This window comes from Phlebotomus papatasi, chromosome 3, assembly GCF_024763615.1.
Source record: "Phlebotomus papatasi isolate M1 chromosome 3, Ppap_2.1, whole genome shotgun sequence".
In the NCBI taxonomy this organism is placed as follows: domain Eukaryota; kingdom Metazoa; phylum Arthropoda; class Insecta; order Diptera; family Psychodidae; genus Phlebotomus; species Phlebotomus papatasi.
In genome coordinates this window covers 59,788,805-59,814,732 of record NC_077224.1, presented here as the reverse complement: position 1 = coordinate 59,814,732, position 25,928 = coordinate 59,788,805, and the positions used below count along the sequence as shown (strand labels likewise).

At 31.6% G+C, this 25,928-nt stretch overlaps 1 protein-coding gene across 1 annotated transcript in view; it reads right to left on the bottom strand.

Annotated features, from left to right (window-relative positions):
* Positions 1–23,379, bottom strand: part of LOC129807044 (cGMP-dependent 3',5'-cyclic phosphodiesterase-like) — a 28,219-nt gene extending 4,840 nt beyond the window's left edge. Inside the window, exons 1-9 of the mRNA XM_055856022.1 lie at positions 22,856–23,379; positions 14,248–14,364; positions 14,078–14,170; positions 13,839–14,014; positions 13,671–13,780; positions 4,313–4,586; positions 4,185–4,251; positions 3,881–4,039; positions 3,373–3,698 (exon numbers count right to left, since the gene is read on the bottom strand). Of these exons, the coding sequence (XP_055711997.1) occupies positions 3,373–3,698; positions 3,881–4,039; positions 4,185–4,251; positions 4,313–4,586; positions 13,671–13,780; positions 13,839–14,014; positions 14,078–14,170; positions 14,248–14,364; positions 22,856–22,978 (1,445 nt within the window). The 5' untranslated portion in view covers positions 22,979–23,379. The remainder of the gene's footprint in view (positions 1–3,372; positions 3,699–3,880; positions 4,040–4,184; positions 4,252–4,312; positions 4,587–13,670; positions 13,781–13,838; positions 14,015–14,077; positions 14,171–14,247; positions 14,365–22,855) is intronic.
* Positions 23,380–25,928: the final 2,549 nt, after the last annotated feature.

Below are 25,928 nucleotides of genomic sequence, written 5' to 3'. Positions count from 1 at the left end.
ATGCTAGGTGGAAGTGGGATACTTTTGAATACGGGCAGCTTTATTAAAGTTGAGGTTTTTTCTCCTATTTTTAAACGGAACTGAGCCTTATCAATCATGATACAATTTAGCTTCACAATTGCTTTGTAGAGCTCAATTATTTTATGATAAGGTCAAGTTTCAGTTAAAAATAGGAGAAAAAGCCCTATTTTAAAGGCGCCTTAATTCAAAGGTGCTCAACTCAAGCCAAAAATATTTTTATATATTTTGTCTATAGATCTTAACAAAGCTCTTTAACAGTTTAATGAGCTTTAGCGATGTTTTTCGATTTACCACTGATTTAAACCAACCCAAAAATCATCTCAAGATCTTCTCAAAGAGAAATAATTACCTCAATTCTAAGACCAAGATCAAAATTTCAAGCTGTCAAATATTTACAAAATCAAGATTTCATATTCTGATGCGAAGCATTTGTGGAACTTAAAATGTCTTAGCTAATAACCAAGATTTCAAGATTTTCCACGCTTAACTAAACATCATTTCTGACAAATATCTTCATTTCTTTGCTAAATTTATTGAAATTTCGCTATATAAAATAGAAAAAATAATTATAGGTTGTATTAAATAATATTATATGACAGGATATTATCGGGAATAAAAGAAGTGCACACAAAACTTGTGAGTGTAATAAACCCTGAAATGCTTATCGAAAATGTGATTCTTTTGCAGGTATTCTCAGAGTGTTGTACTTCAAAACGTACATCTAGAACGTTTTGAACCATTACGATTCAATTACAAGATCAAACATAGCATTTTTCATAGTTATTCTCTTTTTGTATCATCTCTTATAGAAACATTGGCCTCAATTCTGAGACCAAGATCAAGATCGAAATTTCAAGCTGTCAAATATTTCCAAGATCAAGATTTCATATTCTGATGCAAAGCATTTATGGAATTTAATTTAAAATGTCTTAGCTAAGAACCAAGATTTCAAGATTTTCCAAACTTAACGAAACGTCACTTCTGACAATTATCTTCATTTCTTTGCCGAATTTGTTGAAATTTCGCTATATAAATTAGAAAAAATAATTATAGGTTGTATTAAATAATATATGACATAATAATAATAATAATAATATATGACAGGCCATAATCGGGAATAAAAGAAATTCAAACAAAACTTTTGGCGTGTGATAAACCCTGAAATGCTTATGCAAGATGTCATTCTTTTGCAGGAATTCTCAGGGTGTTGCACTTCAAAACGTACATCCAGAACGTTTTGAACCATTATGATTAAATTACAAGATCAAACATAGTATTTTTCATAGTCACTCTCTTTTTGTATCATTTCTTATAGAAACATTCTTCATCAAAAAAGATTTCCGCATGAAACTCTTTAAATTGTTACTATCTTGAAAATTCCAAGCACCTCCGAGAGGATCTTGGAATTATTTCAAGAAAACAAGAAATTTGACGTTTAGAAATCTTGAAATATTGGTTCCAGAATTGCAAATCTTGATATCCACACGGTTTGTGTCTTGGATTTCAAGATTCCAAGACATTTGACATCTCGATTTTATTTATTTTTTTACTTCAGAATACCAAAATTTTGAAATTTTCTTGATCTTGATTTTGGTCTCAGATTTGATGCCAATACTTCTTAAATTCCGAGCAAAAATTGGTTATTGGTAAACGGTTTATTACCGGTTCATAATCGCTTAGAAATCTGTACTTACTAACTATTTAGATGTTCTAAGACCTTTCTAATGAACTCACAATGGTTACAATCGGTTGAGAAACACGTTCCTTGAAGTCCTTTTATCTTTCACCTTGAAAACACTCTATTAGGAATGATTCAAGGACATTTTCAAAGGCAATAATCCAAGGATACTCTTTAAAATGTGAAAGGTAGAATTTTTGAAGGATGGAAAATAGGAGTATTATCACTTGTTATATAATACAGTCAAAACGCGATATCTGTATAGTAGCAGTCTCCAAATGCAGATACAACAACGGGCGATGCAACCGATGATATTATTTGTTCTCTTTGTGAAATCTGACCAACAAAACGCAAAATCAAACACTCATAAAAGTTTCAATTTCAACATAAAATTAATTTAAATTGAAATTCTGTAGTTGACAGGAAAAAAATATTCCTAGAACAACATAATTCCCACAGCAAATAAATTTTATTTTTGAATTGCTAAAATAAGGCAATATGGGAAATTATCGAAATTTTAATCAAAATATTTTTTCGACTATATTAAACAGAAGGATATTAAATTGTAATCGAATAATCTGCAATTTAATTTCTGAAATATAACTGATTTTATTTAAAAGAGAGCTTATTGTTTTTGCGGAAATTCGGTGAAAATTCGGAAATTGAGTGCATATAAAATGTACTATTTTCTATCACTTTGCATTAAACCAATATCTTTATTGCTCCATCATAACTTCTTGATGACATCGTTATTAATTTTATCTTAATATTCGCTTTATAATGGCTTTTACTAATTAGACTTTCCTTTTATCTACCGAATTTGAATAATATTGCACTCTAAAATTTTACGTGGTTTTACTAAATGGATAATTCAAGCAGTTTTATTGTTTGTTCATCGTCAAATTTTGCTTTTGTTTTGCGTTATAAATAATTAGAATTAGTTTTTCCTAATCATAATATTAAGCAATAAAGTATAAGGAAACTGTACCAAATTTCGGCCAACTCGCAATTTCGGCCACTTCTCTGTTCCTCAAATTTCCATGAATTTTTAGTTTTTGCATATTCTAGAAATTGTATAGTGCAAAAAAAAAACTAAAAATGTCTCTTTGACGAACGAGGTGATGTCATAAAGACTTTGGAAGAATTCCGGAAGAGCAAGGAATTATAAGAATCAAAGTGGCCAAAATATTATCCAAAGCAATGTCTATATATTTTTATACATTTTAAAATGTATTAAGAATTATTTTAGAGAAAACTCAGATGATAAACTGACTACAAGATTCCAAGAAACACTCCTTAAAAAAAAGTATCAAAAAAATAAATTCGTATTAAAAATATTACACTTTAAACTTAAGACTTTGGCGCTCGTATGCAATTATGCCGAAATTTGGTAGAGTTATCTTAAGATCCTTAAACTTAATTCTTTTAAGGTTAGAAAAATTTCATAAAATCAAAATCTATTACTCATCTTTTTTACTCATATTGTACATGTCTATCCTGCTCTTTCGCACTCAAATCTAAATTAAATTTCATTTGACATCCACAAGAAGAAGAAGAGTACGAAAGAGTGGGATAGAGATACGCAATATATTTCAGAAAGAAAGGGATATAAATTTTGATTTCATAAAATTTTTCTGATCTAAAAGGTGCACCGGAGTCTTAATTGAACTTACGTTACAATTCCATTTTCCAGTAGTTTTAAATTATTGAAGAGGCAAAATCCAAAATGTGTCACAGAAAAGGCATGCGTCCAATTGTGATATGGCATATCTCTGTAGCCTTTTTGCACAAGAAGCAGAAACCGCAGAAATTTGTCTTTTGGTATTTTGAATTTGTGCACAAGCTTCAAATAGCTAAAGATTTCAAAAGACATGTGAATTGATGCATTTTTGTCAATTTCGCGTGGACAATAGGTGAAGCAAGTGAATTCATTGAAATCTATCTTATTGCGGGATGTTTGCATATCTTGCAAAATTGACTTGACATCGTCTTCCGGTACCTGCAATATATACAATTTATAAGTCTTTGTACTAAAAAATTAGTACAGAGTTCTAAAGAATTTTTCTGAAGCCGAGGAAAGCGTCCGCCATATTGAAACTAACGCTTTATTAGCTGATGCTTTTTATCCTTAAAAATTGCTTAAATTCTGGACAATATTTAAATAGAACTTTAAATTCTGACCTTCATATGATGAAGAAGTAGTTCTTGTGACAGTTTATGGCGAGCTTCAGCTTTTTGAACACGTTCATGAACTAATGCATGCATTATGCTTATGCCACAGTAAATTGAAAATGCTGTGGCAATTTCTTCATCGCATTTATCAAAATGAAAACCATTTGCCTGCAAGAGAATAATAATATATTAAGAGTCAAGAACACTTTCTTTATTTCCTCATTTTAGTAAAAGAAAAAAAGCAAAACAGTTTTATGTAGTAAAATAATTAACTACAGGAATCTTTTCTCGAGAATTCTACAACTATTCTCACCTTATTACACAACTGAGCAACACCGATTATATTTTCCTCGTCGCAGATCGGAAAGCAGAGTATGTTTCTAAGACGGAAAAATGCTTCAAGTTAAAGGAAATATCAATAATGAGTTTTTTTGCACCAACCTGGTTTTAAATCCAGTGACTTCATCTACGCCTTTATAAAAAAGTGAATGCTGATAGGCATTTCTGATATTCAACAGTTTTCCCGTGTTGGCCACATGACCAGCAATTCCTTGGCCATTTTCAATGCGAAATTCTTCTGTAGCTTCATTGCCATCAAAAACCTTTGACACCAGTTCCCCCGTGTATTTATCAATGAGGAAGAGGGAACATCGTTCAGCTTGAGCCAAGTCCTTAGCTTCGGCCATTACTCCCCTCATCAATTTTCCCAAGTCACCTTTTTTTGGAAGGGCAAAAAAAAATAGAATGAAGTTGCAGTTTTCGTACGAACATTAATCTAAAGTAATTTTCACAAGAAGAATAGCACTAGACAATTGAAAACTCTCCAAAATAGACTATAATTTCAAGTATTAGTTTGTCATTTAAGTAAAATTGCTATTCGTTGAGCTATATCTTCGGATAAAACTCCTTTGAGTCCTGGGATTGTGAATATAGTGGCTGAAGGGCTAACTCAAAACCAAATTTCATTTTATTTCGTTTCGTTTTTAGTTTATCGATTTTGGTCTAAGTATGCAAATGTAGCAACTAATCTGTGAAGAGCTACTTTATATCCTAAATATAATATAGTATGTTGAACAAACGGCCATTGGGCCGCTAAGCTCTCTTAATTTCAGTTTTGGGTTGTTCAAAACAATTTCATTGATTTTTAGACGTTTTCTTAAATATGTTCATCTTTAGCACATTCAAATCATTGTTCAAATTCAAAAACTGAATCTGAATCATCCTAATTAATCGTAAAGAGCTCAGATAAAACTCGAAATCTAGACTTTAGAAAATTATACATTTTAGAAATTTAAGAATAGAAAATTTGTAAAGTTTAAAAATCTAGAAATTAATAAACCTAAAATTAAGAAAGTTGATATTATACACTCTAGAACTTATAGATACCTATATTTTATAATTCTAGAAATTCTAAAAATCTACAATCTGGCAAATTTGGAATTTTTAGAATTTTAAAATATAGACGCCTAGAAATTTAGAAATTCTTGGTTAGATTTTAAAATTTTAGAATCTTTAGATTTCTATATTTTGGAGTTCCAGAAACCTAAAATATTGTTATGAATAAGCGGAGCCCCTGCCCTTGTAAAAAATGCACCCTGGCGGACCGACTACCTCCTAGGGGGTGAAGAAAACCCATTCGTGTCGTCCACCATGGCGTAAAAACATTGTGATATTCTTTACTGATATTTTATTTCCTAATTAAATTCCAATTCGAGTAAAATACCCCAGAATCGAATGTCTGAACTCTTCTAGGCGTAGTTAGGGGATGATTCGGGGTTGTTGCTTCGGGGTGGTCAAGGGAAAGTTCTAATGATGGCTTCAGAAATAGATTTCCTAAACTCTGACGGTTCTATTGACATATAGAGCATTGTTTCTCGCAAGTGACAGACATCTCCAAAGTCCTCAGAATCTACGGGGTGATCCTCAGGTTTCATCCCTTTAGGGAGCCTAATTAGACTTAGGCTGATCCTCAAAAATATTTAGCCTGTAAAAATTTGGCAATAAAGATTTATCCCAAATTGTTATTCACTGAGGTTTAGAATCATAGAATATAGGTCGTTTGCATAAGTTTCCTCAAACTAATCTTCTACTGCTAAATGTTACATGCGAAATATTTCCGAAGATCAGCCTGAGGCTATTTTGGCCCTTAGAAAAGAAGTTCTAACGGATTCCGCCCGGTGCAAGCAAACCGAATGTCAGAAAAATACATTTTCACTGTGATAAAACGTAATAAAATGCACTACCTCTGCCTAAAAAAAAATAAAACTTCAGGAGCATGGAAGAAGCATTCACTATGGGGAAGACGTTTCTGGGGCGATCTACGATCAGCAGATTCTTCCAACCTGGGGCAAATTGTAATGATTACATTGTAATACAAAATAAAGTGTCTCGATACGATTAATAATTTTCGATATCTTTGGAAGACTCTCTAGAATTCAAACTCTAAATCTAAAAATTTAAATATTATAGATCCTTAGATCATTCGAATAGCGATAGTTTATTTAAACGGCTTTCAGAGCGTTAGACAGTAACGAGCATTCGAAAATCAGCCTAGGATCATACAAATATTTTTCGCCAACGATTCAGTTTCTACTTTTCTTCAATAAAATAGTTTTTTTGTTTTCTTTTTTAAATTAACATTTTAAAGGGTTAGTGTATGTCAAGAAATCTCGCTTGAGAGAAGACCAAGTTCCTCTATGGTGCCAGCATTATTATTATTATTAAAGTTTTTAAAAATTATTTTATATAAATTTGTATTTTCAAATATTTTTCTAAACGATAATGAAATTTAGAATTTAGACTATACACCGAAGTATAGTCTTTAAGATCTTCCAAGCATTCCACAATTTTTCTGTCTCTATTATTATCTAAAATAAGTATTGATATGGATAAAAATCTTTCATTATTTATCTGAATTTGGGAATAACTACAGAGGAAATTCTATGAAGCTTTTTCAAAGAAAAAGTGAAAAGTCTAGGGAGAGTGTTCACTTATGGAAGGGTTTCCGAAAACCGGTTTGTTGATATCTTTGTCTTGCTTTCAAAATTGCCGAACTTATATTCAAATGAAGTTAATTCCAATATCTATCCTATTTGGAAGTTTTTACCCACCGGCTAATATGGTTCTTTTTATTCAGACTGGTAATTAATTGTCCTAAAATGTTAATTAGACCAGATGACATGGTTCAAAGTTCATAAACTTCAAAACATACCATATCTTCGATTGATTGGTTGAATTTCAACATCTTATGTAGATTTTGCAAAACACTTGAACATTCCAGAATACATAAAGTGTGATCGTTGAATTGTGGCGCTTTAGGGCAGAATCACATTGACCGTTTTTCTTTAATTTACGCATTTTCATTGCAATTCTTACACGAATTCTTAATTACGGTACTGCCTTGTCTTATACGGGCTTCAGACTTAAAACTTTGCCATATGGCTTAACTGCTCTAATTTCTTAACAATTATGAATTGTTGGAAAAAATTGACTTATAATTGAATTATTAAAGATAAGTGACCTATTTGGCTTACATAAAAAATTAAAATGCTCGCTATTTACGATTTTAAGACCATCGGAACTTGGGTTAAACCTGTAGTCTAAAGACTGCTTTATACTCTGAGAGGCACTAGATGAAAATAATATAACAAAATTGAAAAAATAAAATAAAAATGCGATAAACGGTGAGCAAAAAAAATGTACGATTAATCACTCGTACAGTTTGTTTTGCTCACCGTTTATCGAATTTTCGTTTTATTTATTCAATTTTCTTGATGAGGTAATACAATATTTGAGAAATTGCGTGAGAATTGCAATGAAAATGCGTAAATTAAGGAAAAACAATGAGGTTTTTACATTGACGGTGAGCACTTGATTGTCAATGTTATTCTGCCCTTAGTCAAAAAAGAGAAAAATCATAATACATAAACATCGAATGCAGTGACTGATGATAAATAGATTTAAATGATTTTCTTTTCCAAATAACATTTAAGTCAGCACTTTGTCTAGCTTACAATTTGCTCGATTTTGTGGATATAAAAGACGACAAAATTGCATTTTTCTTCCTTTATGACACTATGAAAGCACATCGAATATTTTATACCAATCAAATTTATTTCATTATTTTTTTTCTTACTGAATCCCAAAAGAATTTTCACCAGTTAACCCAAATATTTTACGATGCTTTTGATAAGAGCTTTTCTACATTTTTTTCAAAAAACATTCATTATATTGGTATAATAAAAGTCACTTTGGCCAAAGGGGAGTTGAAGCTTCAGTCTCTTGGGATACACGCCATGTCGACAAAAAAATGTTATAAAGTATGATTGAACGAACACCTACGTGCCTTATAATTTATAGTAGAAATAATTGCACTGGAAGAGTGGGAAATCGATACTAAAGTCAAAAAGATGTATGGCTGCATTGTACAAAGAGAGATAATAGGAAGAACTTTATATTTATCCTTACGGTTTAAACTATAAATTCTGTTTGGAAAGCCACTTAGTAAATATACAATAGGAATAATATCTGGGTATAGAAAATTGTCACGACGAACATAAAAAAAAGAGAGAACAGAAAATTGTTTGAATAAAATCAGCGATAGTCCCATGATATTTTTCAATGCAGAACAAAACATAAATTGAACACTAAATACATACGTATTTTCTATTGATTTTTAGCGAATGTATCCAATAAAACGAAGAAACTTTAAAAAAATCATTCTTTTTCGTGCAATCATCTCTCACTGGATGGGGTAACGATTGAATGTTCCGGAATGTATTATACCATTAACAATTGAGAGTTGAGAATGGTTACAGTTTTTTTCTGCGTTTCAATGAATGAAAATCGCCTCGAGACTGCACAATGAATGAAATATCATGTGAAAATTGTAAATTGATTCACCACCACATATGTAGAATTTTTTTTATGTACATTGTAAAGTAAATAAAAAAATCGTGGATATGTACATTAGATATTAGATAATACCGATAATAATAGTGCTGCAAAAAAATTTTGCTTTGTGCTATAGATTATTTTATTTTCATATCACTGATGTTAGAGATACCACTGAAAAAAATTCCCACATGTATACAAGTGTTATTTTAATTGAGAACCAATCTTCACATTAATTGACTTATTATTTAAATTGCATGCACAGTGATGCATGAAGCAATAATGGAGAAGGAAAATTTGAAGAGTGCTCGAACTCTTGAATGTTCGAGCATTTTGCTAAATTTCCTTTGTTGTTATTTTTGGGTGTGTACCACTTTATTAAACGATTCATCAAATCAGTTAATAAATCATCACATAGAATACGCTAAAAAGTAGATAGAAATAATACAAATGACGTTTTTGTAATAAAAACCTTTATTGATTCATACCGTTCCAGATTTTGAAATAAAATATACCTTTAAAATAAATCCATTCTAAACAAAAATCAGTAAATAATTACGTTTTCTTTTAAAAAATGTATATTTTACTTGAATCTTTATAATCTTGGGTTATCTCTAAGGGGGTCCTGGTCAAAATCCCGAAAGCCACAATCCCTAACGCCAAAATCCAGAATTCTTAAAAGTGTCGTAGCTACTTCCACGATTGCAACCGCGCTTACTGGAAGCAAAGGGAAATCTTCTCTGTCGTAGGAAATTATTCTACACATTATCCTTCATATTATTTCATCCCTTTCAGGGTTTTGAACATTCGGGATTTTGGCTTTCGGGATTTTGGCTGCCACAGCCCTAAGATACAGGTACTTTAGAATGAAAAAAAGAATCCTTGTAGAGGAGGTGGGACTACTTTAAGCTGTAAGACTACATATAATGCAGATAATGTAAGGCAAAGCAGAAAGAATATAAAAGTAATAAAAAAAATTATGACGTGTTTGAGCAAATCCAAGACCATAATCTTAATCAGGGGACTCGACGACTTGACTCTATCAAACTCACCATATTTGAGTCCTCTGAGAAAAAACCGTGTTGCATAGTGTTATATCAAAACCAAGTTTGTAGCCCTACAGCTCAAAGTAGCCCCACCTCCCCCTAAGTCTTTTTTTCCAAGATAATGTTGAGAGAAAAACGATGACAACGCGTCCTAGTTTTAAAATGCTTCTACTCGGGACTGGTTGAACCAATAGGGAAATCTCATAGCAGTATGGCAATGTCATATAATTTAATTTTTTTGTATGAAAAATTCGGAAAAACTTAATTGAAAATCAGGGGTGGAATAACTTTTAGATATCTCTTAGATTAAGTGAATGACAACTTTTTACGCATCGTTGGGCCATTTATTGCGACATTCTTAAAATAGGTGTGATTAGAAGGAATCACACCTAACAATGTGATACAAAAAAAAAATGTGGTTTAATTTTTTCGGAACAGACAGTCGCTACTGTCGAAAATAAATTATTATGTCACCGCAGATTCACATCAGTTAGTATAAAAGTTTCATAGAGCTCCTTGTAATCGTCATTTGATGCTCGTTAGTCTTTAATGTTGTCCTGTTCCCGAATTTATCACAAAAATTTGCCATATGACATTGTCATATCGTTACAGAATTCCTCTACGGATTGGAGATCAGAGATAACCTTAAAATTTACAAATATTTTGTGATAACAATTCGATTGGATTTCAGATAAAAAAAATATTTTTGGTGTGTAACCGCTAAATTACTAGTTAATAAAGAGTTATAGAATCAATTTAAATTCATCGGGGGTGTCAAGACCTTTCTAACGAACCCAAAACTTGTCGAAGTTGTTTGAGAAAGAAAGTTCTTTATAGACTTTTGTGAATTGAATTTAAAAAAGTGTCCTTATGCCTTCGCACCTTACTACTTGAACTGTAGCTTTGGTGACAGTCAGGCGGATCAGACAAACAGCGTGAAGTAATTTTTAGAGAAACGTAGGTTTCTCGTCGGTTTCTCTGTGTCGGTCCACTGGAGTTAGACACAAAAATTTTGAGTTTTCAAAAATAAACAAAATGTAAGACTACTTGGTATGAGCCCTACAGGGAGTAGGGTCTCGCCAGAATAAGGATTTTAATTTTTTTCACTTTTCGAAAGATGATTGATCATCTCGTTCGAATGTTATGTAATTGAATAGTTCCCTTCTGTAAGAAGGTTAATGTAGATAGAGTTCAGAAAAGGAAAAGCTACAACAAAACAGGGCCAAACATTATGCAAAAATATATTGGAAATATAATAATAATATCCCGCGACCCCAATAGGGATAAGCGGTTGAAAATGAATGAATGAATGAATAATAATATTTGAGGTTGTTGACAAGTAACAGCGAACTCAAGTGATGAATTTTTCTAGAAATTTCTTAGTTTTTTACTCGTTTTTTTTTTGGATTTTATGTTTCATGAAACAATTTAAGCCATCAGTACATATCTTCTTTTTAAGATCGAGTGTTTCTTAATCACAACTAAAGTACATGGTACAATGGGGTCTAGTCCCCGGCGAGTGGCCTTCAAAGTTGAAGCCAATTTCTTACTTTCACATACAAATGCATATGGGAATTTTTTCGCACTCGCGACTGTTACGCTAAATATTTAAAAAGTGAGAAGTTTTTCCGTATTATAAGATACCTTTCCGTATGGAGGGATAAATATACAAAATTTTTGTTTAAATAAATTTTTTCCTTGGAGCACTGTGAGCTGAGTCCGAGATCAATTTAGGAATTGGCTTCAAATAGCTCAATATAAAAAGGCCAACTTGCCAGGCGCTTGAATGGGGTAATTTGAAATCAGACCGAATTCAGAATTTCAAGATCTCCACACTATTTTATAATGGTAAAAAAGGAAACAAATATCACGAGGAACAGGAAGTATCCTGCCTGCACTCTAGGGTAATTTTTTATGTCTTCTGTGAGGAAATCTTGAAATTCTAAATTTGGTTTAATTTTTAATTACTCCATTGTGCCCTATTATTGACCTTTTCTGTTTAATTGGTTAAAAGTTTTGAACATTCATCAGCTCTTTATATCCTTCCTTATGTATCCTCGAATGATACAATATTAACCTCAAATGGGAAACTTTCCAAAATTATGTAGGTCACTTGAGGGATGTAAATGACTAAAGTAGAACACGTTCATTTAGTCAGTGACCCTAGGGTTGCTGGTTTAAGGTCATGATAAAGAAACGGTCATAGAGATCGGTCAAGAAGCACGAAAGATATGGTTCAGCAGAGCTATGACCTTCTGATCCTTAAAAGTTCTAGTCAGGCCAATTAGGGGAAACTGGGGCACCACCAAACACGGGGTACCACCAAACAGTAATTTTTATTTCTAAACTACTTGGAGTATCCCGATCATTCCTTCGGTAGACAAGAATCCCTATAGTGCCTATAAATTCCTATCGGTCTTATCCTCTGATATCCAATATCCGATTAAAAAATCGCAGTGTTTGGTGGTACCCCGTGTTTGGTGGTACCCCAGTTTCCCCTACTTAGGAGAGTTTGTTAAAAGGATTCCGAGGTCAGATACTACATAAGAGAAAGCTTTTAGGCTTCGCACACATCCTGGCTTTGAGCACTTCATATTTTTCCTATATTCCTTTTATGAATCTGACCTATTTTTTCAGAAAATATGTATGTAACTTAAGACTAGCTATAAAAATATATTTCCGTAGAGAAAAATAACCAATGTACGAAGCCTGGAAGCATTTCCCTATTAATATTTTATAAAAATCTAAATGGATATTTTGATATATTCAACTTCGAAAATTCGAATGTAATTTTTCGACTAACATAAAATTGTCCTGTTCTGAAGAATTTTATCATTTAATTTGATATTCATTATCTATACTAGCTCAGTTTTGTATCTTCCCTTTTATTCATATGAAATATTCAAAAGTATTCTTAATTTCTTAATCTGAGTAAATTTGTTGAAGATGGTTTTGAATAACTTAGCAGAAGAGCAATGTTTTGACTCTTACGCTATTCTTTATGTACGCAAATTTGCCTTAAATTTCATCCTTCCATCTTATTTAATATACATGAACAGCTGTACAGATCACAAAATTAAAGCAGAATTATATTTCAGCTGTAAAGCTGCTTGGAAAATTTTCCATCAATAGAATTTGATACCAAAACCTCTAAAATACGTAACTTTAATATTACTGAAGAGTGCTAATTTCTATTTTAATTGAACCAACACGAGAAATAACAATACTAATGGTCATTGTAGAATATCAAATTAAGACAATTGAAACTAGAATTATACTCAAGGGGTGACTTATTCAATGGCGAAGGATTCTTTATTCTTAGCTTTCGCAAACACTTTTCAAACATTTTCGGTTTAGCAATTCATTCTTCAAGCCATTATGAAAATATTCTCAATGAACCACCTTTTAGTTGAACTCATTTTATGAATAGCTAAATTATTAAAAATGAAATTAGGATTAGGATTAGACCAAATATCCAATGAATATTAAAAATGTTAGTCCCGTTGAGATACAGATTGAATATTGTTATTATGTTTCTTCTATTTAAAAAAAACCGTATACGAAATCGTGTAATATTATTTCAAGTACAAATTTAGTTTATTTGAATATTTTGAATTACTAAGTAGGGAAAGATTGGAAAGAAATAGTCGGACGTAGCTGCTTTATAGCGAGAATTTACGAGCAATTCAACGATTTAACTATTTAACAATTTAAACGCGCAATATAAAATTTATTTTGTACAAAGAATCGTCAATCAGAGCGAGTGACAGTTAAGTTACAAAATTCAATTATACTTTGCTATAATCCGAAACGATAAGATATAATTTGATATAAAAGGAGGAAGAAAGAATGCATCTTACCAATTTTCCCGAGAAGACGTCGAGCAACCCTTAGAAGATTCTGACATTGACCCCTTACACGCCTTTCCTCGAACAACTCAAAAGCAGTTAGCAGATGTCCAAGAATATAGCTGAAAGATTGCCATTGTGTTAGTCTTCTGCACCATTAGTCTGATTAAAATAATTTACCTAAATACTTTCTGAATACTGTTCTCGTATTTCTCTCGCTGGATTGGATTACTTTCGTCATTTTCACTCTCAATTACCAAACTCACAAATAACGCAATTTGATGTTCATTGCTCATGGAATTCACTTTAGGGTGTTTTATGCCGAAAAATAGGATATTTTTATCCCTTCCAATGATCTGAAGAGCAAAAAGAGCAAAGTAAATAATATATGATTTATATTTATAAGAATATGGCATTACCTGTTCAATCATCTCTGAAAAATCATTGTGCTGATTATTGACAGAAAAGGGAAATCCACTCTTTGAAAAATTTTCAATATCGGATGATGTTACCTGCAACAGGAAAAAAGGGCTTTGAATAGGAAAAGCTCCTCAGAGACTTAAAATCTCTGCTGGATAAGAGGACCCACCGAAAATCGAATTTCTTTATCCAATGCTCGTCCTCCGACTACCTGGAGAAGACCCTCTTCACTGGTAGGAATAAGTGGCATGAGAAAAGCCACATGAGCTCCTGTTACGTCCTTTAACTTTTATCAAAAGAAGAAAGAAAAAAGATGGTAACATTTTAGAGATATAAATTGGATGCTTATATATTTATGTGAAATCGATCCTTGTACAATTTGAACCCCAGCGTATCTTTTCACATTATTATGCAAATCCCCCCAAGAAAAGGGATGGTTTGATGGAGAAGATTCCTGGTGCAAATTATACAATTGACATTTTGCAACTTTTCACTTGGGGACAAGGAATAAATTTCAGAAGAAATATCACCAGTCATAACTTTGACCCTTTACATATTAATTTCAATTTTACAATTTTTCAACGCAGGCTTTCAAACTTTGGCTACAATGCCATTTTGAATAGTAAAACCTAAATATTATACCTCAAGAGAAGATTGCATAATTTGTTAAGATTAAAAAAAATTGTTCTAGAATCCAAATATACACGAAAGAGATTGTAATGAATGTCCGCGAAAATTATAGCCACAAAGAATTTAAACCAATTTATAAATTATATAGGGCAACTGTACCAAATTCCGGCGTAATTGCATGCAAGCGCCAAAGTCTTAAGTTCGAAATGTAAATATTTTTAATACAAATTGATTTTTTTTGTTACGTCTTTTTAAGGAGTGTTGCTTGGAAGCTTGTAGACAGTTTATCGCCCTTATTTTCTCTAAAATCATTCTTAATACAATTTAAAATGAATAAAACGAATAATAATCCTTTATTAGCATCCATTATGGACCTTTCAGAAAATACATAGTTCATACATTGTCAACATCGGTATTTTTGATTGACTCTAATCTTCACAAATATTTTAAGTTTCTCCTGTACTGCTCTATTTTTCATTTTAGAAAATCTTTATATTGTGTATAGGAAACTGGGGCAAAAAGTATCAGGCATAAGATACTATAACATTCTGATTCGCTTTATTATGGGATTCCGAAAATTTAAGTAAAATACCTAGATGACATATTTTCATAGGAAATTTATTTTTCTACACCTTTGTAAAATACCGTTTTCTCTATCTGAGCGAGAAAAGCATACTTTAAGCTATTTTACAAAAAAACACACAAAAGACTGCAAATCATTTGACCAATGCAAACAACAAGCGGCGACACATAGCATTCACGTTTCTTTTCACCGTGGAACATCAGAAATTGTTTCGGTTTTTGTTACTTTTTGCTCCATAGCTTTTGTTACTTTTTGCCCCAAGTGGTCGTTTTTAATAAAAGGATTTCTGGAGAAAAGAATCTTTGTAAAATTCTATAATAGATATCAGATTCGTATTCAAAGAATATCCAGATAATTTGGGAAATATTGACCAGTGCATCAAATTTAATATAAGTAGCTAATAATTGATATCTTCTGCACGGAAAATATTTCAAAAATAGGGATAAAAATTTCGATATTTTTTAATTTCTAAATTCCTTGTTCAAATTCTAACAAACTTACGACATTAAAGAAGACCTATGGAGGCTGTCTATGGAAAAAAATTGAAGCCGCTATCTTATTCATCTTGGCAGATATTGAATTTTGAAATTTTCGATTTGTAACTTTCTGCCCCAGTCTCCCCTAATGAATAAAAATATAGAAATAGGTTTTGGTAATATTTCGACCATCTTGATGTTCATAGTTCCTTGCCCTTCCAGAATTCGTCCAAAGCATTTTGCACATCATTACCTTCGTCGAAGCGACATTTTTTGTTTTTATTTTACGAAAACTAAAAATTCTTGGGAGTTTGGGGAACATTGTCGAAATTGCAAGCTGGCCGAAATTTTGTACAATTCCTTTATAATTTTCCTAAAATTGCATAAAAGTAATAATCACGTTTTGGTTGAAAAATAATTGTCAATCTGCTTAGAATCAGTTTAAAATTGTCCAAAATCCCAAGACCTTTTTAACAAGTCCAACCTTGCTGAAATTGGTAGGGAAATACAGTATTTATATAGTGTTCTTAATTCTTTTCCGTGAAAAATTCAAAGTTTCTACTTGACGCTTTGCGAGAACAAATTATCTAATTCACGAAAGCATGTTCTTTTTTAAATATTAAATACCATTTTATTTTAGCGTTACAAAGTTCGATAATAATAGATGACCAAATAGAAAGACATTGTATTTATTTAGAATCTAATACTTTTATTTAAAAAAAAAACTTGCATTAAAATTGACATATTCTGTTGAAAATGTGATAATTGATAGATATTTATTAATCGAAAAGTACTGCAGAAAAGAAATAAAATAAAATTATTAGCTTATCGTGTCCACTGCCATCTTACCTCTGGTATCCAACCTCCAGATCAAAACATGGAAAAAAAGCTCCTTCATATTATTATAAACCAAGAGACATCTTCAAGACGTCTAATTCTTAATTATTATTTTTTTAATATCACTTGAAAATTTCTTTTTATTTAACTATCAAATTCAAAATGTTAAAAATATAGTATAAAAAGTGGCGTGGCCAATTTTTATGTCGGCGGTGCCTTTCGTATTTCTGGCTAAATTGCAACATTGGAAGTGGTTTAGATGGTTTGATAAGGAGACAGGTGAGCGTGAGTCAGGACAAGACCAGCAAATGGTTGTAGCACTGGTTAAGTATGTCAGATCTTCTTCAAAGATGTTATTATAGAGTCAAAGGAAGATTTCTTGGCACTTTCAGAGCTTATGTCATATTGGCATCATATTTTGTATCATTTGGGATATAAAATTTGAACATCTATCCTTAAGAGAAAATTGATTAATGAAAATATGTCTTATTAAAACGTGTGCACGATAAGATTGTTCTCAAGAAAAATGCTTAAATAATAAAGTCTATGTAATATTACAAAAAAAAATAGTTTTTGAAACTTTTCATTGTAGATTTATTAAATATATTAGTTTTTTATTCAAATATTTGATTGGCGAAATCTCGTATCTTCTTTTTGAGTCCTCCCATCAATGTCTGTACAAGATTATCACCGCGGTTTTTGATTGTTTCATTCCATTTTTCTCGAAGTCCTCGATGTTCTAGACGCGTTTAGCCTTCTTCTTCAGATCGTATTTGATAATAGCTCAATATGTTTCAACTGGACGGAGATTTGGATTGTTTGGCGGATTCATCTCCTTGGATACATAACGAACGTCGTTCTCATACCATTCTTTGGTTGCTTTTGAATAATGCCACGACGACAAATCTGGTCAGAAGATCGGGGGGCGGTCCGATCGACCAGATCGGCCAGAAGAATCAAAGAATCAGCCTCCGGACGGTCTGGCGTGAAGTATTTGTGAGTTTTTCAAGGTCCGCGTGATTGATTCCAGGATTTTTTAGATATGTGTATACGATCAGTTTCCTTCTCTTTTCCATTATTATTTCGTATCTCAGTGAAAAATGAACAGAATTTGATGAGAGTTTCACCAAAAGAAAGGTAAAAACACGTGTTACAATGCTTACGTACAATGAAAATGCGGAGCTAGTGACATTTGTCATAAAAATATCAAATCATTTGGAACAATCTTGTCGTGGACACGCTGTACTACTTGCATTTTATTAGATGCAATAATTAAATTTCAATATTGTATAAAAAAACTATATAAAATAAAGTCTAAAATAAATAAAATAAAATTAAGACTCGTAATATATGAAGGAGTAGAGCAATCGCTCAATGAAACAAGTCTCTCAAGTTTCAATATCCTTTAAGTCAATACATTTTTTTGCCTTAAAAACTATTTGAATATTCATTGAGCTTCATTGCACTATATTTCACGGGGCATGGGATTGACAACTTCATTTCAACAAAAGAGGAATATTTAATAATGCATATCTAGAAATAGTGCTTTTGCTTCTGCCAAGACATTGCTCCTATATAATATAAAGTTTCCACTATTTCTTTCATTATAAATATTGAAAGTTCAAAAACGTAAACTGCATTAAGATATAGTTCTCTGAAGGAAGCATTGTAAATTCATTTATGAAAGGCGAGTTTGTTGAGAATTTTTACTAATAAACATATCTGAAAAATATTTTTTTCTTTTCATTTATGGTATGTGAAACTGAATTATTAGTTATCACACTTTTATGATTGGATATTTTCGACGTGTTTGAACGACTGCAATATTTCGGCAACTGACACAAGATTAAGGGGAAGGTGAAAGTTTTATTAATTAACTTGCCAATTTTTACATTGGAATTAATTGATGAATCATCGTGTCCAAGAGCAGGTATTTTTTTTAAAGATGCTTTTTAATGTATATACTCAAATTCGGAATATTGCATTTTTTCTATTGAGAGTCTACTATCTTCTGACATAACACTTAGAAAATTGAATGTGAATAGGGTAGAGGGATTATGTGTATCACTAAAAAAACAGCATATTTTCTGTCAATATATATTTTTATTACAATAAAAAATGTAATTTAAAGTCTTAAGCCTAAAAGTACAATTTTCGTTTAAAATTTAAAAAAAAAAATCAGAGGTTTTGGAGCCTAATTTACAGAAACCTTTCTCAAACTCACTTTACGGTTTCAGTTGTAACGATTAACTCATAGTGGATTCCTCAAAAAAATAGAATATTTCCTGTTATTAGATGAAATAAACTAGTACTTAAACGAAAGATTTTTTATTTCCTTGATCACAACTTATTTTACAAGATGAAACGTGATGTAAAATACGCCGAAAATGGCAATTTTTTAATATAAAATTCTTCCAAAAGTCCAAAATTAATTTTTCTTTCAATTTTATAATAATCTAGTCTAATTGAATCTTTTATCATTTTTTAATAAGAAGTATTTGGTTTATTTTACTTCAGATGAATCTATTCTGAGTAATCGTGATTCCTACAAAGTCTTTTTTAAGCCTCCGAAAATCAGGTTCCAACGATTGAATATTTAACATTTTTGAATGAAAATTTCGGAAAATATAGCTTAATAAATTATTTTAATACACTAAATATATTGATTTAAGCATACTTTTATTATATTGAAAAAAAAAAATTAGAGAAAACATTCTGTTTTTTAGTCTTCGTGAATAAAATACTCAATGAAAAACAAAAAAAAATTAAAATACTTCCAATGACCCATTTATGATCTCTAATTTCTTTTTCCTGTAATTTTTTTTTCAGTATTTAAGCTCTAGGGTAAAAGAGCACGTTAAAGTTTTTATCGAAAACATTTAACTCTTTCATTAGCAAAAGAGAATTAATTTGATTTGTAAAACTTAAATGGATTATTACTAACATTTTAATCCTTTTATTACTAATTTCTTTGTTCGAAAGTCAAAAGTGTAAGTTGCAAATCTTTATTAAAATTATAGAAAGTGGTCAGTATTCGAGGGCGCCAGCCTTTAAATATACGTATATCATCATCATTGGAAATATTTTCCCTTTTTTTTGTCGCAAAAATTCTAAAATATTTATTTTTGGGGTTTGGGTTTCCTTTCGAATAAGAAAGGAAATTCAATATTTATTGAGACATTTCTCTGAGGAATCCGAAAAAATGCTATATGCGCTATATGCAAGGTATAGATCCCTAAACTTTAAATCGAAATAAAGAAGTCAATAAATATTATTCTTTTTTAAAAAATTTAATTTTTGCTAGATTACTGACGGCAGCAATAGCGTAAGAATGTCAAGGAGATGGAGTCCTTCCGGATGTGTTAGGGGGTACAATCCTTTCAGCACAAGAAAACACAAAATTCTTTGCCAAAGCTTTCAACGCTTCAACGAATCTTCCTCAGTAGTGGTCAAATCTGTAATTTGAAAATTGGAAATTCGTCGCATGTGCTCCTTCTTAGACATTGATAGCCAACAGTTGGAAGTAGAAGCCGCGAAGAGTTCCCAATTTTCCCTATAAATTCTCAATTAGAATAGTGGATAGACGTGTGGACAAAATTTCAGAGACAAATCACAAATTTGACCACGAGGAAGGCGCGTGAAAGTGTCGAAAACTTGGCAAAGAATTTTGTGTTTTCCTGTCCTGAAAGGATTGCACCCCTTGACGCATCTGGAAGGAGTCCAACTCCTTGACTTTCTTATGTTAAAAATTTTAATTGTAAAGTGTAAAATTTCTTATCAATGTTGTAAATTAAAATGCACAAAACTCTGCAATAAATAAACTGAAATGGATTTTAATTTTTTGATTGTTTTTAAATTTCTTTAATTTAAAAATCAGTCTCACGCAAAATAGAAAATCTTTAATATTATATTCTTACCGTGGTGTCACATGTAATATTAATATTAAGTTTAAGAAAAGGGGGAAGGACAGGTGTATTGTATAGTATGCAAAATTTTAAATGCGCAGTAAAAAAATGTGTAAAATTTTACTACTATAATAGTGCAAAATCGACGATTTTAGTTGTTTAATTTAAAAATGTTTAAAAAAATACACAACATTTTGGTAATTTATTGTCATGTGATTGAAAATTACCACTATTATAGTTTAAAAAAATTTCAACAATGTTGTTTAATTTGAAAATGTGTAAAATTTTAACACGATAATAGTGTGAAATCGGATAAATTAATTATTTAATTGCGATCTGTGTAAAATTTCTTACAATTATAGTAATAAAAATTTTTCAACAGTGTTTCGTGACTTAAAACTGTTGAAGAAATTTAAAAAAATACCACCATTATAGTATGATTATAGTTTTTATTATATTAAAGTTTTTGAATTTTTAAACAAAAGTTGTGTAAAAATTGTTGAATTTCCTTTTGAGAGTTATACTTCAGTCGAGGTGCTTTTCATTGGGAAAAAGTCATATAGAACATCAAATATTTATATGTATAATAAGTATATCGTGAAGATTCGAGCATCAGATGTAATCATTTCGCATTGGGGGGGGGGGGGATATCCCGAGTACAGAAAAACATTAGAAATGTCTAAAGAGGCAAAAAATCAAAATCTTCGAAATGAAATGAAAATTCAACATAAACAGAATTCAACAATTTTTGAGTTTACACATAAAACTTCAGCAATTTTTAAATTCAACATCTTGAAATTCAACATCTTTAAATTAAACAATTTTAAATTAAAACTACGTTTTTTTTAGAAAGAATGCACTCCAGTGGAATATCAGTAAAATGGACGATCACGACGATCATCTACATTTTCTGAACCATCTGAAAAGCAATTCGAATAATTTTCTATGCGTTACCAACTGTGATTCGGTCAGTTTTCGAGCGATTTCATGACTGCCAACTTTGTAAGCAGTAGAGCGGCAAGATAAAACACTTGCCATCTTTTTTTTACCATTCTCGCAGCTCAGAAAGTATTAATATTATGACACCCCGGTTATACAAATATTCGAGTGCATCTACCGCTGTCGTATCTGCATTTTGTGCAAACCACAATACAAACGTCACATTTTGCAACAAAGACTGTACTTAAAAGGTAAAATTTGAGGTTATGTGAAGAAAATTTTGCGTGGAATATGAATTAAAAAATAGAACCATTATTGGTGTTTCCTCAACATTATCGTATTTATTAACTTCTTAAACAATTTTTATTTATTTATTAATAAAATATTTTATTATATTCTCTGAAGGTATTTTTAAATTTGACATGAACTCCGTTAGATTTCGGAAAATATTGTTCATATTGAGAAGCTCGACTGCACTAAACAAATTCAGATACGATAATAATCAATGAAACCGTCGGACGAAATCTTTAGCTTTAGGCAATGGATATTTAAATCAACTTTTTATTCGATAAGCGTCTTTTATTTTCAAATATAATTTTTTTAAGCTTTTGAGTAAAAACGCAGAAACTGAAAATTTTAAATCCTGTCACGAGGATTTTTTTCAACCTTTTAAATGCTGAAAATGTCAAAGTGAGCTTGTAATATTAAAGCGTCAATAACCTTTAACCCACAATATGACATCTTTAACTTTGACACTAAATATTTGAAAGCTCTAAAAGCTTAAAGCTTACTTTATCTCAAACTTGAAGCAAATATTTAACTTAAAATGCTTATCTAAAAAGCGAGGGAAAAATCTGAATAGAAAGAAAAAGAGATTCTATTTCAGAAACGGAAAGCAAAACGTGCTAATTTTTTGCTTTTCCTGCAAAGTGTTAAATACGTGACTATACATTCAAGAAATTTTTGCACTTTAAACATTTCATTTTTTTTTCAAGTGCAAAACATTTCCTAAAGAATATACTAAATGAAAATTCATTTTAGGGTCTTTGGAAAACTCGAAGTAATATAATTTCTAATTTAATTGCATTTTAATTTTCGTCAAAGTTACTCTTCTATTGCACTTCTTCTCTAATTTGAACATTCTTGAAAAATTATGAGTGCATTGAAAAGTTTTTAGTGCTTTATGGTTTAACTTTTCACTCAGAACTTTATAAATCTGGGTTTGCGAAACTAATTAAAAGTGCAAAAGTTTTAAATCACTAGAATAAATTTTGTTTCTATTAAATTGCAATGATTTTGATAGAAAAAACCGCATCTAAACAAAAATCTATTTGTCTTGCGTCGTTGATAAGGAAACAGAAGTTTATATATAGATAAAATGAGTTTAAAAAAAAAGTGGGTACTCACATACTGATTCACAACTTGCTGTAATTGTATGGAATCCGTTCCGGCGTATGATAACTCCTCAATGAGTTTCATGGGACACATTTTACCGCCAATTTCCTCACCAACACTCTCATCCACTGACATGGCTAACACCTTTTTCAATACACAACTTCGTCGTAATCTCACAACCCCAACTCTTGTCTCTTCCACCCAGGGTCAATTGGGGGCCCCAACAACTCTCTGCGCCCTCACAAATCCACAGTCAACATCCAAAGTGGAAGCAACAATTTTTGTTATCACGAAAATTAACGTTTTTTTTCTAGTTCAAGTGGAGTTAAATAGCACTTTCGTGGTCTCGATAGGGATTCACAGCCTCTTCCATTCACATTTCGCACACGAATGAGGCAAAAGAGATGCTGAATGGGAGAAAACTCTCTTCCGACTGCCTCATCGCGACGCACGCAGTGAGAAAAGTTCACGAGATAACATTTTACTCGCTCTCTTTCCATTTTACACCAAGAGTTTATAAATAAAAGGAGAGCATGTTCAATGTTCACTTTATATAAGTCACTCTGACTTTTGCACATCGATTTGCACAATTCGAATTCTGCCGTTTAGGTAGACATCTATAACAGTATTGATAAGATAATTTGTGATTTTTTTTTAATTAAAATTTTCGAAGCAATTAGTAGGTAAAGAGGTAGTGTGCACGCTCCAATGTAAGGACCCCGGGTTCGAATCCACTGAAATTTTTCTGGAACTATAAAGGCATTTAATTAGCATCTAATTTGCTTCTTTAAAGCTTGATTTAAATCCAAATTTTTTTTAGTGATCTCGAGGATTACACATTTTTTTGGGGAACTCATAAATGTTACATCAGTCATGAAATCTATATGGGTGAAGCCCTTAAGGAAATCGCGTGAATGAGTGCCCTGGCCGCTAGGAATTTTTCTAGACTAGAATCCTCAGCGTTCCCCCAACGATCTATTCCCTACAACAATCTAACATGAACTAACTCTCAATATTAATCCTCTCTACGATACCCCTCCTGAAGAGGTAACTAACAGGCTTACACTAGGAATGCTCTTAGGAGAAACAGCCTTTGGCTCGGAAGTGGTCTTTCTTTCTCTCTCAATTCTATCTGGCCTACCTATTCCCAAAACAAATGTAATAATGATATTCTAGCAAATAACATACAGCCTGCGAAGAGATATTTCCATCGTTTAGTCCTGGAGGCTGGAATCAACGCAAAGACAGCGATGGACGCATGGAAAGGGGAGCAAAAAGACGAAATCAGATGAACATAACTTAAATTAAAATTGAACTAAAATCGTCTCCGCTCCGAAAGACATTTATTATGTCAAATCAAATTTCAAATATCAATGGGGGGTTCATTGTTGGGGAGAAACTAGTGCTAACATAAGTTTTTCAGGGAATACAGATTAATCCATGAATATTTTCAGGGAGGACTTGGGGAAAACGAAGAACCTACATATTATTTTGGGCAACGGGAAGTTTCCGGAAACCGGAAACTCTGATTGTTTATGAGTTACCCCTTGTTAAATTAAGAACAGGTTAGGTGCAGAAACTGTGTATGTGACTGCTAGCTAGCCATAATCATTTTCATGGTTATATTTTAACTTTGCTGTACTACTAAATTAAAAATTTATCCCCGTTAATTGTTTACCAAAGCAATATCTCTTGCAAGATATATCAATAAATTTATTTGACCAAAAGAAAAAAAATTACTTACAGCCTTATTCTTACTGAAATTACTTACTTACTGAAAAATTATACTTACTTGTACTTACTGAAAAATTGAATTTTCTGCCCCAGATCATTTTAGTAGAAACTTCTAATTGAATTATCTCATGGAATTCTATAAGATTTCCAATAGAAAAATTCCCAAATATTTTTTATTTATTTATATGTTCTTTGATGTACTGGGCTATTTTTGCCATTTCGCACATAGTTCAGTTTACAAATTTATTACAGTTTACAGCGTTTACAGTGTTTCGTGAAATATATCCATTCAGACGCTTCAATCATTTGCACCGGGTCACACCACTCAAGAGCCGAACGCTATTACCAATTGCAATACCCCAATTCTCAAATATTTTTACACTAAAATTTTCTAGGCCATTCTCAGACATTTTCTATCAATCTGCAGGAAAAATTCTATACTCATTGCACTGGAATTCTTGGTTAGGAATTTTGGAAAATTCCGTTCTTCTATAATAACAACGATCATAATATTAGAAATTCTCGAGTCAATTTATTTCGCTCATTAGAAAAGGGCCAAAAGGAGAGAGTTCCTGTAGAGAAGGGGACAGGCTTCGAAAGGCCGTCCGTTGCAGGGAGAGCATGAGCTCCGTGTCTTGGGTTATGAAAAGGGAATAACTAATTGTCTCGAGGCCCAGGAGGACAACAATATTTGTGGATTGTTTGTTTCAGGTGAAATTCCTCCGGAGAGAGTTTTTATAGTGGAGGTTGAAAATGAGGAAATACATTTTGTTGCTCCTTTCTCGGTTCGCGAAAAGTTATGCAGATTTTATACATAAATTTACGCTCGGAAAGTTTGACATCGCGTCGATTTTGATAATATTTTCCTTCATTCTCTTTCCTAATTGGAAGTCTAGACAGCAATTTATTTTCTTAGATAGTTACGAATTAAAATAAATTGTGTTTGCAATGAAATAATGTAAAGAAATTGAAATCAGTGAACACGAAATTCGCCAATTTCGTATTTCAGAAAATTTATATAATTGTTGGAAACTGTATCGAGAATGCTCAAGATTCTCATAAATAACTTTTAGGAACCTGGAACTGGCGAATTATTTGATAAAATTGATTTTATCAATTTTATCAAACATTAAGTGAATTCATGAAACTTACTGTTTTGGCGCCAAAAAAGTAAAAGTTCTATGTTGTCCATACCATTTGGCGCCAAAAATATTAGTCTATGTTTAGCAAGAGTCTCTCCTATGCTCTCTCCATTACTTATAATCTCTTCTGCTTTTGAATTTTTCCCGCACAATTTCTTGAAATTTCAATAAGAATTTTCACTGAAGAAATATTGTTTCTTCTGGGAAAG